Here is a 14130-nt window from a genome sequence, read left to right on the forward strand (position 1 = left end):
TGAAAGATCAGAAGGGGATTTCTTTCTTTCTTTTTGTTTTTTCTTCTTTAATTAAAATGATCCTGGTCTCAGAACTGCCTCCTATTGTAAAGACTACTCAAAAACCCAATGTGTACAGTGGGTTAATAATAATTTTCCTTTCTTGTGACTGAGTATCGCTTTTAGTACTAGCCAAGAGTGTGTGCTCACCAACCCCTTTACAGCCCCACGGTAAACACAGGTGATGGGGTTAAATATTATTATTAGCGATCATAAATATCTCTGGCTTTTCATTAACCCAGAAGGCAGCTGCTTCTAATCCCGAGAGCTGGCTCAGGTGACGGGTGCCTCTGACATAAACCCACTGGAATCTGATACTGTTATTTCCGATCAACGTGCTCAGGGTTTAGCATTCTTTCAATCCAGCTGTGATAACTGTTGCCTTCGGCTCCCCTTCTGTTTTTAATTCGACTGGAAAGTTTTTGTTTGGTCTACTTGGTATAGTTGAAGGGTAAACAGCAACGTAAAGCGCTAAGCTTACATAAAGAAATGTTTTCTCAGCCTCAGATTTACTTCCCTGGTCCAAAGGAGGAAGCTGGCTAAGCCAGAGGCCATTTCTCTCTCTCTCTCTTTTTTTTTTTTTTTGTCCCCAATGTGGGCTCAGGGTGAGAAAAGTCTGATGTGGGATATTCACGAGTCACGGGGCCATTCCTGGAGGTCACAGTATTGAGGAACTCGACGGAAACACGTGTGGTTTACGGTGAAACCCACCCTTGGGCGTATTGTCCGTAACACCACGTGGTATTCCTTGTGTACGGCTCCGCGTGGTGTTTTTTAAAAATTTGTTCATTTCACACTTAATTTATTTTTTAAGTTTTTATTGTATATTGGAGTAGAGTTGATTAACAGTGTTGTGTTAGTTTCAGGTGTACAGCTGGTGTATTTATTTTAGAATTCAGGGTCTGGCTCTCCTTTTTTGAAGACCTGAAGGAAGCCTATCATGTTTGCCAAAAAGACTGAGGGAAAATTGACTGTCCGGTGACAGTAACCGTTAAGTTTTATGGTCTCACATTTGTTCCTTCCTGTTCTTCACTCTGATTTATTTTACACTTGCATTTTAATAGCCATCTTTGGAGGGGATGTGGGGGGGTATAAATAATTACTGTTTTGCTTTGTTTTTCCTTTGGAGACTCGCATTTGCCTGGGGCGCTCCTGGGAGGTCTTGAACCTGCAGGGACCTCCGGGATGCTGTTTCCTGAGTGCCCCTCTGTACTGGGAGGCTCATTTCCTGGCAGGATCCACAATTTCCAGCCAGTAGCCCCGAGGGAGCAACACCTTGGCCGATGGCCGCTTCTTTAAGTTTGTCCTGAACCCCAGCCTGGGCCCAGTGCCGTGGACCCCTTGGCGATCTTTAAATCCCTCCACAGCGCTTCTCTGCCTCATGCCACTGGAGGTGCTTCTTCCTTTTAGGCTCCGAAGGTCCCCCCAGAACTCCTACTTCTCGGTTTTGCCCTTCACTGAGGGACCTGGGTGGTTGGCAGAGGAGGGAACGGCCGCCAGTCCTGAACCTCCCACCTGGGAGGTGGGGGTGGTAACGTCTGCCTCAGAGAGTCCTGGGAGAATTAACAGGCTCAGACGTGGACACTCATAGTCACTCCGCACCTGTCGCCAGGGGCTCTTGGTTCTCTGTTTCCCTCCTCCTTCCTCAGGCCTGGAGCACAGCTGTGGAAGTCACTGCCTGCCTCCTCACGCAGTTGCTGAACAGCTGCCAGAGCCCCTGGACTCTGCCCCCACGGCCTTTTATTGCCTTCTGGTGGATTTTGGCCTCACCACCCGCCCCCCCCTGCCACCAGCAACTAAACTTCTCTCTTTCTCTCTTCCTCTCTCTCGACAAGCCTCCAGGTCTTCCTTATCCCTTAACTTTTGGGGAAATAATCTCCCTTCCCTTCTCTTTCCCTTCCTGTTGCCTCCTGGGTCTCCGAGCTACAGGAGCCTTACCCCCACCCCCGAACCCTGGCTTACCGTCCCTCTCCTGGGCTCTCTCCCGCTCCCGTGCTGCCCCCAGCGTGGGCCTGCATCCCTCCCTGAACAGTCTCCTGTCACACTCCCGTACCGCTACAGTCCATCACCTGTAACTGTTTCCTCCTCAGTGATTCTCCCCCTCGGTCTGCTAACAGCTGTGGGCATCTGTCTTGCAAACCCCTTACTTGAGCTCTCCTCAGCCCTCGGCTCAGAGCTGTCATCTGTCACGCTACGGTTCTAGAGAAGAGGGGCTTCCCTGTCTCTCCCTTCTCTGCTGAGCCTCCCAGAGCCATCTTCCTGGCCAACCTAGACGCATCTTCCTCTGTCCTCGCCCTTCTGGGCCTTTGCAGCAGGTCAGTGTCCTGCTTTTCTCCATACCTCCCCTAACGAAGTGGAGCGGGGCGGCCTTCCCAGGGCACGGTTCTCCTCATTCTTCATGCACTTCTCCTCGGTGAGCTCATTTGTCCTGTGGCTTCAGCTGGCATCACCCAGTCTCCACACCTGTATCTGCAAACTCCCCTGGACTCTAGGGGTACCTAGGGATGTTAATAGTACCCACCTCATCAGGTGGTGGTGAGGATGAAATGAGATAACGCTCTAAAAATGCTGCAGACTTACTTTTGTTAAGTGCAATGCAGACGTTCGCTGTGGTTACAATATTGTAACGGGCCCTGTGTGACTGCTCCCTGTCTGCCTCGCCACCTGAGCTCTTAACCCGTCCCCTTGCCTCCCTGCGTGTCCACCTCAGTGCTCTTGATTCTTCCAGCGCTCCCTTCCTCTTTCGTAGCTCCTGCCTTTTCTCATTAGTGGTCCCTGGCTAGGAGAGCTGCACTTCCTCTCCCACCCCGTCCCCACCCTACCTGACTCTGACCTCCCTCTCAGCTCTCAGCTCTCAGCTCTCAGCTCTCAGCTCAGCGTCTCTTGCTCTGGAGAATTTCCTCGACCCTCCCAGTCTGGGCTGTGACCACTGCCGTGCACCCCATGCCAGCATGCTGTCCTTCCCCGTTGCAGTGACACTGGCCACAGGGACAGGGCTTGTTCATTTGTCCCCCACGAGCCTATAATGAGGTCAGGTACTGTCACGCTGTCCAGCCTAGGGCTGTGATAATACAGTCTGAACGAATGCATGGGCCCACCCCATCATTCCAAGACCACCCGTCCCCCGGCACTCAAACATACGTGTTCACAAACACACACTCGCTGTCACCCTGACCGAGTGGGTCTTTTCTGGGGACGCCCCTAAAGGTCTGGAGACGTGGAATGGCTACTGTAGCTGAAAGCTGGAGACCGGGGCCTTAGAAGGAGGGCTGCACAGCGCCGCACGGCAGGCGGGAGGCACCGAATGTGCTTTCACTGCGTTGTAGGCCAGCTCCAAGGGCCTACAGGCCGCCTTGTTCAGCTTCCTTGTTTAGAAACGAGGAGTCCACATCCCAGAGGTGAGGCGACCAAGGTCACATGCAGGTGGATGCAGAGCCAGGAAGAGAAGCTGGGCCATCGCTCCCTGTGTAATTGCTTCCCTTCGCGGTGAAAGTCTAGCCGTGTCCTCAGTGAGGTCCTGGCCTCTGCCCAGCGGGCGTGAACAGAACAGTTTCCCCCAAGAGGCACATCGTGGTCCCGTGGCCCAGCCGTGCTGACGACCTCTGTAGGGGTGTTGGCTGATTCACAGCCGTGCTCGGAGTGGGGCTGTGAGGCTGCATTCATTACCCGTGGACCTGGTGCTCCTAGAGCAGTTAGAGGAATTGTCCAGGGCCCTCTTTGCAGCATGTGATTCTCGAGGGCCCGGGGCCAGGCGGGGGCTTGGAGCCGAGGGAGGAGTTCTATGTGCTCTGCCTGCTGACCTGTGCACGGCTGGCATGTTTTCCCCTGCTGCGTACAAGGATGCCCTAAGGAGACCAGCTGCCTCCCGGATCTTGGTTTTTACGTGACAGCTGTACGTAGACCCTAAGTCTGTTCGAAGCCTTTTCACTGAGTTAGTCTAGAGAGCCAGAGCAGGTGAGGTAGTGGGCCATGAGTAGGCACGGCCTCTGTTCTGATCCTTCTTCCTCCCGAGATGTGGATAACTGCCCCGGACCTCAGTGTACTCTGCTGTAAACTTCGGAACCTCTGTGACTTAGAAGCCTGCCAGTCAGAAGTGCAAAAATGTGAACTTTTTTTTTGGGCCACACAGGTTCACCCTCCCCTGTGGGCAGGGTCTCGGCTTCCTCCTGTGGTACTGAGCTCTCCACGTCCCAGTCCTGCCCGTCGCCAGCCTCGTTCCTTACCACTCCTTGTCACCCACTCTGGGCCAGCCGCACCGCTCTGCTTGTCATTCCGTGCATACGCTGTGGTCGGGACAGTGGGAGACGCAAGCCTAGCCTGTCGTGGTGGTGGCGTCTCCTCTCATTATTCCTCAGGTCTTGCACTCCAGGTGGATGGCAGGGAAGGCGGGGTGAGCTTGTTTCACTCACGAGGGTGCTTGTACAGGACTTGGATTTGTGAAAATCAAAATCAAGGCTGGTCAGGGTGAGACTGTTACATGTGCTCCCCAGGCATCCAGGGACTCCAGTGTGCACACCTCTTACCTCTGTGGGACCCGGCCTTAAGAAGCAACAGGCAGTTTTATTTTCCTGGCTCACCTTCTTAGTTCTCTGGGCTTCTTCAGGTTGCCCTCTGCTGGACGGTCCTGGGAACAGGGTCTGGGGCCTCTGCCTCTGAAGCGCATTTCACTGTTGCTGCGGCCCCCTGGGGATGGGGAATGGAGACACCGATAGGCAGACGACAGGGTTTCTTTCCAGATGCCGCTCAGCTAGGCTCATTTCCTATGAATATAGAAGAAATCCTCGGTGAGGCTTAGCCTTTGGCAGGACACCTGGAGTGTTCTTGCTGACTTCTGTTTTTGGCATAAGAAGGGAGAAATCTAGCAGCATCTGAGATATGCTGACTGCAGAAGGCTTTGCTGAAGTTCGAACTTGTAATGCAGCAGCCAGCAGCTCCGGGGAATACTAGCTTCCCCTGTTGCTTCTTGTGTAGATCCCTGGCAAGTTGGGTGACTGACTCATCCCCGTTTGCCTGGGACTTCCTCAGTTTTAGCGTTCAGAGTCACATGGCCTGAGCACATCCTCAGTCCCGGGCAGGCCGGGATGGTTGGTCGTGGTCCAAGTTGATTAACTTCTCCAAGCCCTGATGTCCTCAGCAGAGATGATATTACCTGCGTCATAGGCTTGTTGTGGGGATGTCGTAGGATAGCACAGGCGGAGTGCTGAGCAGGTGTAGCAGTTCCCTAGGGCTGCTGTAACAAAGTATCAGTACCAGAAACTAGGTGGCCTAGAACAACAAAAATGTGTTGTCTCAAGCTCTGGAGGCCAAAAGCCTGAAAGCAAAGTGTCAGCAGGGTCGTGCTCCCTCCAGACCTGTAGGAGAATCCTTCCTCGCTTCTTCCTAGCTTCTGGTAGTTTGCCGGCAACCTTTGGTGCTCCTTCACTTGTAGATGCCTCACTCCAGTCCTCCGGCTTCACGTGGCATTCTCCCTGTGTCTCTGTCTTGCCTCTGTGCATGTCTGTCTCTGCATTCAAACTTCCCCTTTTTATAAAGACCCCCGTCATACTGGATTCAAGCCCTCCCTAATGACCTCAGTTTAACTTGATTACCTCTGTGAAGATCCTTTTTCCAGATAAGGTCACATCTGAGGTTCTAGGGGTTAGGACTTTAATATATCTTTTTGGAGGGGACAGGATTCGACCCATAACGGCAGGGTTAACTTTGACTATCACTGGTATTTGTATCATTATTGTTGCAATCATTGAGAACTCAAGAATATCTAAGGGACAGCTCCAGTATTCAAGAGGAGAAGGCAGGAGGCCCCCGTCATAAAGAGGAGCTGACTTGGTTGTTGGAATTCATACCTGCGAACCATTTCAGCACAAAGGCTATAGGAACACCCCCTCTAACCTCTGGGCTTTTGCACTGTGTGGTGTAGATGGAGCAGATGCGGAACGAGCTACTTCAGGAGCGAGCCGTGAAGCAAGACTTAGAGTGTGACAAGATTTCCCTGGAGAGACAGGTGAGGGCAGCTGGCCCCATGAACCGCCCCCCACCCCGCCCCACCGTGGCTTTGGACTCGAGCCCCTTAGTTGAGCCTTCTTTGCACAGCACCCCCAAGAACTCTGCAGAGTAACTCACCTGAGAGGTACAGGTGTTTCTAAGGCCTTTTCCAGAGAGGTTATTCCCACAATATTAAGTGTGCTTGTGAGTTTAGCAGCTGGGGAGAGGTAGAATTGCAAGTGTTGTTTCTAGATCCTAAAGAGGGCTAAATTCGAATGAAAGGAGAATAATAAAGAACCAGTGTCCTCAGATGCAGGAGTTGCTAACAAACCTTAACTTGAATCGCTATTTCTTTTACGTGCCATTCATGTTAGTTCTTCACTGAATATGATGTATGATATTGCTGAAGGAGCCTATTTCTCCTGTCCCGCCCCAGTAGGTTTATTTATTTATTTATTTTGGCCGTGCCGCACAGCACGTGGGATCTTAGTTCCCCGACCAGGGCTCAAACCCACACCCCCTGCAATGGAAGCGTAGAGTCTTAACCACTGGGCCTCCAGGGAAGTCCCCCGCCCCAATAGGTTTATAAAAGGCCAAGGTCAACCTCATTTGTCTGACATCCAGTAGTCTTAGGATATGCAAAGATTTCACTTAGGCTTATAAGCAATGTGATAGAATCTCTTCTTTTGGCTTGCCAGGACATGAGTGCAAAGCTTTTCCCTGGATACATCCCCAGGTCTCCTGGGGCCACACATCCTAAGGTGGAAAGCAGGCTTACCCCAGTCACCGACCAAACACTGCCCTGCCCTGTGTTCTGCTCTGCTCTGCACAGAGGGTGCGGCAGACACAGCCCCTCACGGCCTCCCTGTCTGATTCCAGAACAAGGACTTAAAGAGCCGGATTATCCACCTGGAAGGTTCCTACAGGTCCAGCAAAGAGGGGCTGGTGGTGCAGCTGGAGGCCAGGATCGCAGAGCTGGAGGACCGTCTGGAGAGCGAGGAGAGGTGAGCTGGGCCCAGCCGTGGTGCAGAGGCCCTGGTGGGCAGTGGGCATCACATTACAAAGTGCTTTCACACTTGTATTTCTTCCTATCCTCGAAAGCCTGTGAGGAAGGCAGAGCAAGTACAACCTTGCTGGAAAATTGTTCCCATTGTATAGATGAGAAAACTGAGACCCACCAAAGTAAATGACTTGAGGAAGGTAGCCTGGCAGAATATTGATGTAGCAGGACTAAAACTTGGGACTCCCCACTGCTCAGTTCTTAGCTGCTCCTTTCCCCATGCCTTAAATAGGACAGGCTGCCTTATAAGCTACTGAGTTTGAGCTGGAATAGAGGTAAGGTGGCTGTCTCTGCTCTGGGGGGCCAGGTATATTCAAGCAGAGACTGAGTGGCCAGCTGTCAGAGATGGGCATGTGGGTGGAAGGGACACAGGATCAGATGACTACATGTGATTCTCTACATCTTGTTCTCAGACCACAGCCTGAGGGCCAGTACCGGGTTAAGCTTGACCAGCCTCAGTTCTGTTCTGTTCTTTTCTTTTTTTTAATTTTTATTTTTGGCTGCATTGGGTCTCTGCTGCTGCGTGCGGGCTTTCTCTAATTGCGGCGAGCGGGGGCCGCTCGTCGCAGTGGCCTCTCTTATTGCGGAGCAGGGGCTCTAGGCACACGGGCTTCAGCAGTTGTGGCATGCAGGTTCGGTAGTCGTGGCTTGCGGGCTCTAGAGTGAGGGCTCAGTAGTTGTGGCTCATGGGCTCTAGAGCATGGGCTCAGTAGTTGTGGCTCACGGCTCCAGAGCACGGGCTCAGTAGTTGTGGTGCACGGGCTTAGCTGCTCCGTGGCATGTGGGATCCTCCCGGACCAGGGCTTGAACCCGCTTCACCTGCCTTGGCAGGCGGATTCTTAACCACTGCACCACCAGGGAGGTCCCCAGCTTCAGTTCTTACTCATGGCCCCTCACCTTCCTGGAAGCAGTGTGGGTGTGTGTGCATAGAGCACTTTACGTTATCCATTTTCAGTAAGACTTTTGGGACTGGGCCTTTTTGCTCCAGGGCAGCCTGGAGTAAACTCCAAATATTCACAGCCTGGCAGTCTGTGACCCACTGCCTTACCAAGTAAAGCCCAGGGCAGGTCTGGCTCCGGCTCAGCCTCTCGCTGGCTCCGCAGCCTTGGGCAAAGTCCCTCCCCCTCTCAGAGCCCCTGTTTCCTCATCTGTCCAACGAGCAGCGCTGTCCTGCTGTACACTTGTGAGTCTCTCTGACCCTGCGTCCACCAGACAGCCCTGGGCTGGCCTCCCGGGCGGCTGGGATGAGACGGTCCTCTGTTCTGCTTCCCCCACTCTTCCAGGGACCGGGCCAGCCTCCAGGTCAGCAACCGCCGGCTGGAGCGGAAGGTGAAAGAGCTAGTGATGCAGGTAGACGATGAGCACCTGTCGCTGACTGATCAGAAGGACCAGGTGCGGGACGCTCTGCGAGCACTTTTGAGATTTAATGTCTCGGGCTGGGGAAGCGAGAGGGAGGGGAGGCCTCAGCGGGCAGGCAAGGGGTGAAGTTGAGTGGACTGAGTCCGCCCTTTCCACTCCACCCCTTACGTCATGGAATGGGGCCTTTAGAGCCCACTTTAGTAGGGGATTTCAGCAAACTTCAGACCCTGAACTTGGCTTTTAAAAAGTAGAATTTTCGGTCTTAGAGCCTCATCTCCACTTTCCCGTGAGGCTGGTTGCCCCCTTTGCCGTACCTTGGTTGCTGGGAGAGAAGGGGGCTGGACCACTGGCCTCTCTGTGCTGGGCTGGGCGACCCGCCGGCTCACGGCCTGCCTTCCCCCTGCAGCTGAGCTTGCGCTTGAAAGCAATGAAGCGACAGGTGGAGGAGGCTGAGGAGGAAATAGACAGACTGGAAAGTTCTAAGAAGAAGCTGCAGAGGGAGCTGGAGGAACAGATGGACGTGAATGAGCATCTGCAGGGGCAGCTAAATTCCATGAAGAAGGACTTAAGGTGGGCAAGTGCGGCGACCCCCCCCGGGGCCGTGATGGCCCTGACGTTGGAGGGGAGCCTGATGCTTTCAGAGCGCTCCCACTCCTTTGTCTCAAGCTGATCCCTTGTTGTCACCTTTGGGGTCATCCCACCCTAGGGGTGAGAGCGGCTGTATCCACTCCGGTCGCCCCACGTGATCAGTAGGGTGTCACATGTGTCATCCTCATACCATTGCCCTGGTGTCGGCCGGGCAGGTATCGTCCCTGTCGTCCTGAGGCTCAGAGCAGGTCAGACTAGCTCACACCACCGTGTAGGGAGCAGCTCCTGGACCAGCCCTTAGGGACTCCTGGGTTAGGGAGAAATGAGGTAAAGTTGTGGCTTGTGTTCTCAGGAGGACGAGGATGTCCCAAACCTGGTCTCCGGAGAGAGCTGCTGTCTCGAGCTCCCCTGCCACGGCCCCAAGGATGGGGGATTAGGTGCGGGGTTGCTTTCCCTGCCTCAGGGTCACTGCCTGGGGTATTGGAGTGAGGGGGTGAGTTTAAGTTCACACCCATTCGTGGAGCTGGGCCTTTCTTGGAGGCCGACTGTGACCTGGGGCTTTTTGCTGGCTGCCCAGGTAGTTCTCTTATAAATGCCCAGAAGACTGGAGCCTGTTGAGAATCCTGTAAACAGGGCATGTCTATCGAGAACCCGGCCCCAGGCTGGCATTAGGGGGCACCAGAAATCTCAAGAATCAAGATGCAATATTAAAATAAAAATTAATGCAAACAACCCATGGTGAACAAGATGATAAAATTTTAAGTTAAGATGGGATTTATGGCAGCACCCTGCTGAGCCATGTTGGAGCTTGAGGCAGAAGGAAAGATCAGTGCTGTTGACCTTGCCCCAGCCCTGCCCAGCCCACCCTGTCAGCAGCAGCCTCCCGTGCTCTCAGGTGGGCAGTTTGCTCCCTGTTGCTGTAGGAACTGGCAGGTGCAGACGAGTTAAGTTCCTGTGCTTATATACCACTTGCTGGGGTGCAGAGACAGGCGTCTAGAGCCCCTTGGCCTCCAGATCGGAGGTGAGCCCCGGTCCAGGGCCAGGAAACACGCCACCTGTTGTTCTGCAGACTTAAGAAGCTGCCAAGCAAAGTGCTGGATGACGTGGACGGCGACGACGATGATGACGACCTCAGCACAGATGGGGGGAGCCTCTATGAGGCGCCGCTGAGCTACACCTTCGCCAAGGACGGCACCGCCGCCAGCCAGATCTGAGCCCACTTCCAGGGGCCTGCAGCCGCCCGCGGCGGGAGGAGAGGAAGGGAGCGCCATCACCTCCTCTTCGCGGACCAGATAATTCCTCCCTGTGACGTCATGTCCTCCTAGGATCTCTGTGGCAGCACAGCTCTGGTAGCTTAGACAGCAGCTACTGCAGGGTATGCGTTGAGACGCCTGCAGCCGCTTGGCAGGATGGAGCCCCCGTTCTGCACAGCTGTCTGCAGCACCATCTGCATGGCTGCCCTCCACCCCCACCATCAAGAAAAAGGGTCCAAATGCTAGTTCCTAGTTAGTAGCCATTGTGAAGGGGAGGGGAGGATATGGAGGCTGTACATATTTTAAATCAGACCTTCTCACAGACTGCTGCTGTCCCATTTTGGAATGTTGCAGAGGCTTCGTGGGGTGGCTTGTTTTGTAAAGTTCACACATCTCTATTGAGTATTATTTTTAAAAATACAAAGCGACTAGATTTTTAAGTATAACTGAGTCAGAGGCAAGAGGGAGAAAGTAAAGACCACTCTGGGCATCAGAGTTGGAAAAAGGAATTGTTGTGGTGAGAAGGTAGAGTTAAGCCTAAGAAGAGAAGTGCAGGTGGTCTTGGTAAAGAACTTGTTGACGGAGGGAGGGAAAGTCAGAGGTCACTTGTATCCGTGGTCCTTGGTTGCTTATTTTATCTAGAATTTTGTTAAAATTTTTGAACCATGCTGAGACCAATACCAGTCACCAGCTGCCATTTCTTTTGCACAGGTGGAGTGGGCAGACATGTACGTACGGTTTTTGACAAATGATGTTGGTTTCGGGGGCCGGGGGTGGAGCCCTCCTGTCGTGTCTTTTCGGTCCTTTCCTCCCGCCTCCAAACTACACTCTCTCCGTCCCTGGACGGGGTGGTTGCCAGGTGGGGACCGCGAGGGTTTGGGAGCAAGGTTCGTGGACTTAGGCTTGAGGAAGAGGCAGGTGATGTGTGCAGTAAGGTCACGGGGACGGGAAGAAGGGAGAGGAGATAAGCAGGCATGTGTGAGCGTGGGTGGGAAGGAGGAAGTGGAAGAGGAAGAAGTTCTTGAAAGCTGGGGGGATGTGTAGGCAAGAGGCAGATTGAACAGGATCTCAGGTTTATGTCAGGAAAGGGAGGAAGGAAGCAGCAGTCAGACAGAGGCATTTCTGTGCAAACTGGAAGAATCCTGACTTCTGGGACAGAGGGACAGTGGCTGGCACCAGGCAGGAGGTAACTGGGGCTGGGTGAGGTCTGGGCAAGGCCACGTTGCTGGGATGGAATTTCAGGGAGGCACTGGGAGGATGCTGGGTATCCCGGCACTTCCTCTTCGCCTTCCTGGTGTCCCCTCCACTGTGATGGTCCCTAGGCACGCACAGAGGCCAGGTCCAATCGCAGCTGGTCAGGGCCGTGGCCAGGGAGGGAACCCTTCGAGTTGTGTGCATGTGAGTGAGTGTTCAGCTGCCTCGCAGTGTCCCCACACATCCTGGTAGGTAAGAGGCCTGTGACCCCAGCGCTCCATGACAGTTGCCGCAGGGAGCAGGGAATCTCAGTGCCCTACCTGCCCCAGGTCACAGAGCGCACCCAGCAGGATTCAGAGCGATCAGCCCCATCTGTGGGTAGGTGTCGTTGCCCCCCCGCCACCGTGGGTGAAGCCCCCAGAGCAGAAGAGCCGACCCCTCTTCTACCTCTGCTGGGTGGAGTGCTGCTTGCCTCTGCTTACCTATCTGGAGTATGGAGAGATTCCTCCCTTTAGCCGTTCATTCATTTATCATATATTTATTGGACATCCATGATATCCCAGTCTTTGGCACTGGGGACACAGCAGTAAATAAAGTAGATCAAAATCCCTCCCTTCCTGGAGCACTGTTGGGGAGAGGGGGGGTGATAGACAACACACACCAATGAACACGGAGGCTGAGCCCCTTCAGACCCAGCCCCGGAGCCCCTCTGTCCTCTTGGGGAGGCAGCAAGCCTGTGATTGGTCGGCTGGCTCACTGGAACCCACAGGGGTTCTTCGACTCTCATATGCTGTTGAGTTCCCCGCTGCTTCCACCGCCATTAGGTATTTGCCAAGAAGCCTGCCCAGCAACGCGTCCGCCCGCTCATCACTACAGATCAGAGATGGGAAAAGTTGGGGGCCCAAGAACTTTGGGAGCGAGCCAGCACCTGTCTTGGTTTGTGAGAAAGTTTCTGCCTCTCGTTCTGGCCAGTTCCTTCTGGTAGCCATGAGGCAGGCTGCGAGAAACAAACTGCCTGTGAAACGAGAACAGAGCTCACCATTCAGAAGATCTGCATCTTTACCCTAAAATTGGGACGTTAAAAATGTCAACAAATGCACCCTCCTGCGCCGTAATGGGGCTGGCAGTGAACTGGATGCATGCGGTGCACCAGGATGGGAGGAACATGAGCCTGGGAGCTGAGAGGAGAGATGTTTTCAAGTCCCAGCTCATCTTACCGTGGTGACCTTGACAGGGGTGACCTTGAGAGGCCTGCATTCAGAGGGGCAGATGACGCGGAATGATTGAGGACCAGGGCTCAAGGTCCTTGCCAGCTCTGACACGCTGTCATTCTTTGATTTTATTATGTGCACATATATATTTTTTTCTGTTTGTCGCTTTAAGAACTAACCCTACTCGAGAGTATTTTCTTTAGCTAGTTTAAAAAGAAAAAAAGTATTTAATAAACAAGTATGTGGCCAAATGCAGTGCTGAAGAGACAATCATCATATAGCTTTATCATTTTTTTTCCTGCCTCTGAGTGTCATCCGACAATGCCGATTAGTCTTATTTTGTTGGGTTTCTGCTTTCGGGTATGGTTTGATCGCCTAGGTTCGTCGCCGGGAAGAGACATTCTTAGGCAGCTACCTCCATGTAAGTGAACTCCTGGAGAAAGCAAGTTTGCCTTTCAATAAACGGTATCACCCAGCAGGAATCTTGACTCCCGTTATTTCGACTCCCTTGTTTTCTCCAGAGCTTGGCTCCGTGTCTGCCAAGAAACAGCCCAGGTGAATGGCTGGAAGCTACCCAAGGTAGGGGAACTTGGGGCGTTCCAGGCTGGGATCCGTGTCTGAAATAGAAGGGTGGGGAGGGGGTGAGTGGGGCGCACTGAGAGGATTAATGCCCCTGCATGGTTGTGATGTTCTGAGAAATCCAGACTGCCCATTTCCAGAAAATGGCCAAAGGGGAAGTGTGTTGATAACTGAGAATAAACAGGCACCCCCTGTGTTCTCCTTGTTCCAAAACTGAAATGGGTTCTCTGGCAATCACGGTTAGCACATAATCTCACTTGATCTGCAGCAGGCTGACAGCAGGTACCCTGGTCCATTTTATGTGAAACAGGAGTCACTTCCATGTGGAAGGGACCTACGCTGTTCATGGTCTTCAGTGCCATTCTCTGCCCTGTCTTCTGGAGGCCGATCCCCAAAGGCCCTGGGTTCCCCCCATGACCGATGACGACTCTGGTCGGGGTCAGCTTGTGGGAGCAGGTGGAGGTCAGCATTTTTCTGTTGTCACCCCTCTTTTGTGCAGCGTTTCCAGCGGTGATGCAGCCGGACAGGACTGCACAGGATGCTCAGGACTTGGGCGACCATACCTCCTCCTTGTGTCTCTGGTTCTAAAGGTGGTCAGGGCGGCCTGCTGCTGTTCCTCTGCGCCCCTCGGCAACCCTGGTGGGTTCCCCCGACACTGCCGCCCTCCAGGGCATTTATTTCTTCATGAAGCCCTTTTGGCTGCCGCAGGTGGCTGCTGCTTCCTGCCCGTAGCTCTGACCACCTGCCCCCTCAACGCCCCCAGTGATGTAAACATCTGGACCATCCAGCTATCCTGCAGCCCTTGACTCCCTTTATTCTGACTAAACAGAGCCTCTCAAATGTAGATGAGATTTTCTAATTTTAA

At 53.4% G+C, this 14130-nt stretch overlaps 1 protein-coding gene across 4 annotated transcripts in view; it reads left to right on the forward strand.

The window, feature by feature from the left end:
• CGNL1 (cingulin like 1) overlaps positions 1-13161 on the forward strand; it is a 101947-nt gene extending 88786 nt beyond the window's left edge. The window contains exons 14-18 of one of the 4 annotated variants that reach the window (XM_060150709.1): positions 5957-6040; positions 6901-7025; positions 8365-8473; positions 8847-9010; positions 10098-13161. In XM_060150709.1, coding sequence (XP_060006692.1) covers positions 5957-6040; positions 6901-7025; positions 8365-8473; positions 8847-9010; positions 10098-10242 — 627 coding nt within the window. In that variant the 3' untranslated portion in view covers positions 10243-13161. Of the gene's footprint in view, positions 1-5956; positions 6041-6853; positions 7026-8364; positions 8474-8846; positions 9011-10097 lie in introns of those variants that run through there. The other 3 variants (XM_060150720.1, XM_060150727.1, XM_060150736.1) reach the window with 3 other exon arrangements.
• Positions 13162-14130: the final 969 nt, after the last annotated feature.

The sequence above is a fragment of the Lagenorhynchus albirostris genome, chromosome 1, assembly GCF_949774975.1.
Source record: "Lagenorhynchus albirostris chromosome 1, mLagAlb1.1, whole genome shotgun sequence".
Lineage (NCBI taxonomy): Eukaryota > Metazoa > Chordata > Mammalia > Artiodactyla > Delphinidae > Lagenorhynchus > Lagenorhynchus albirostris.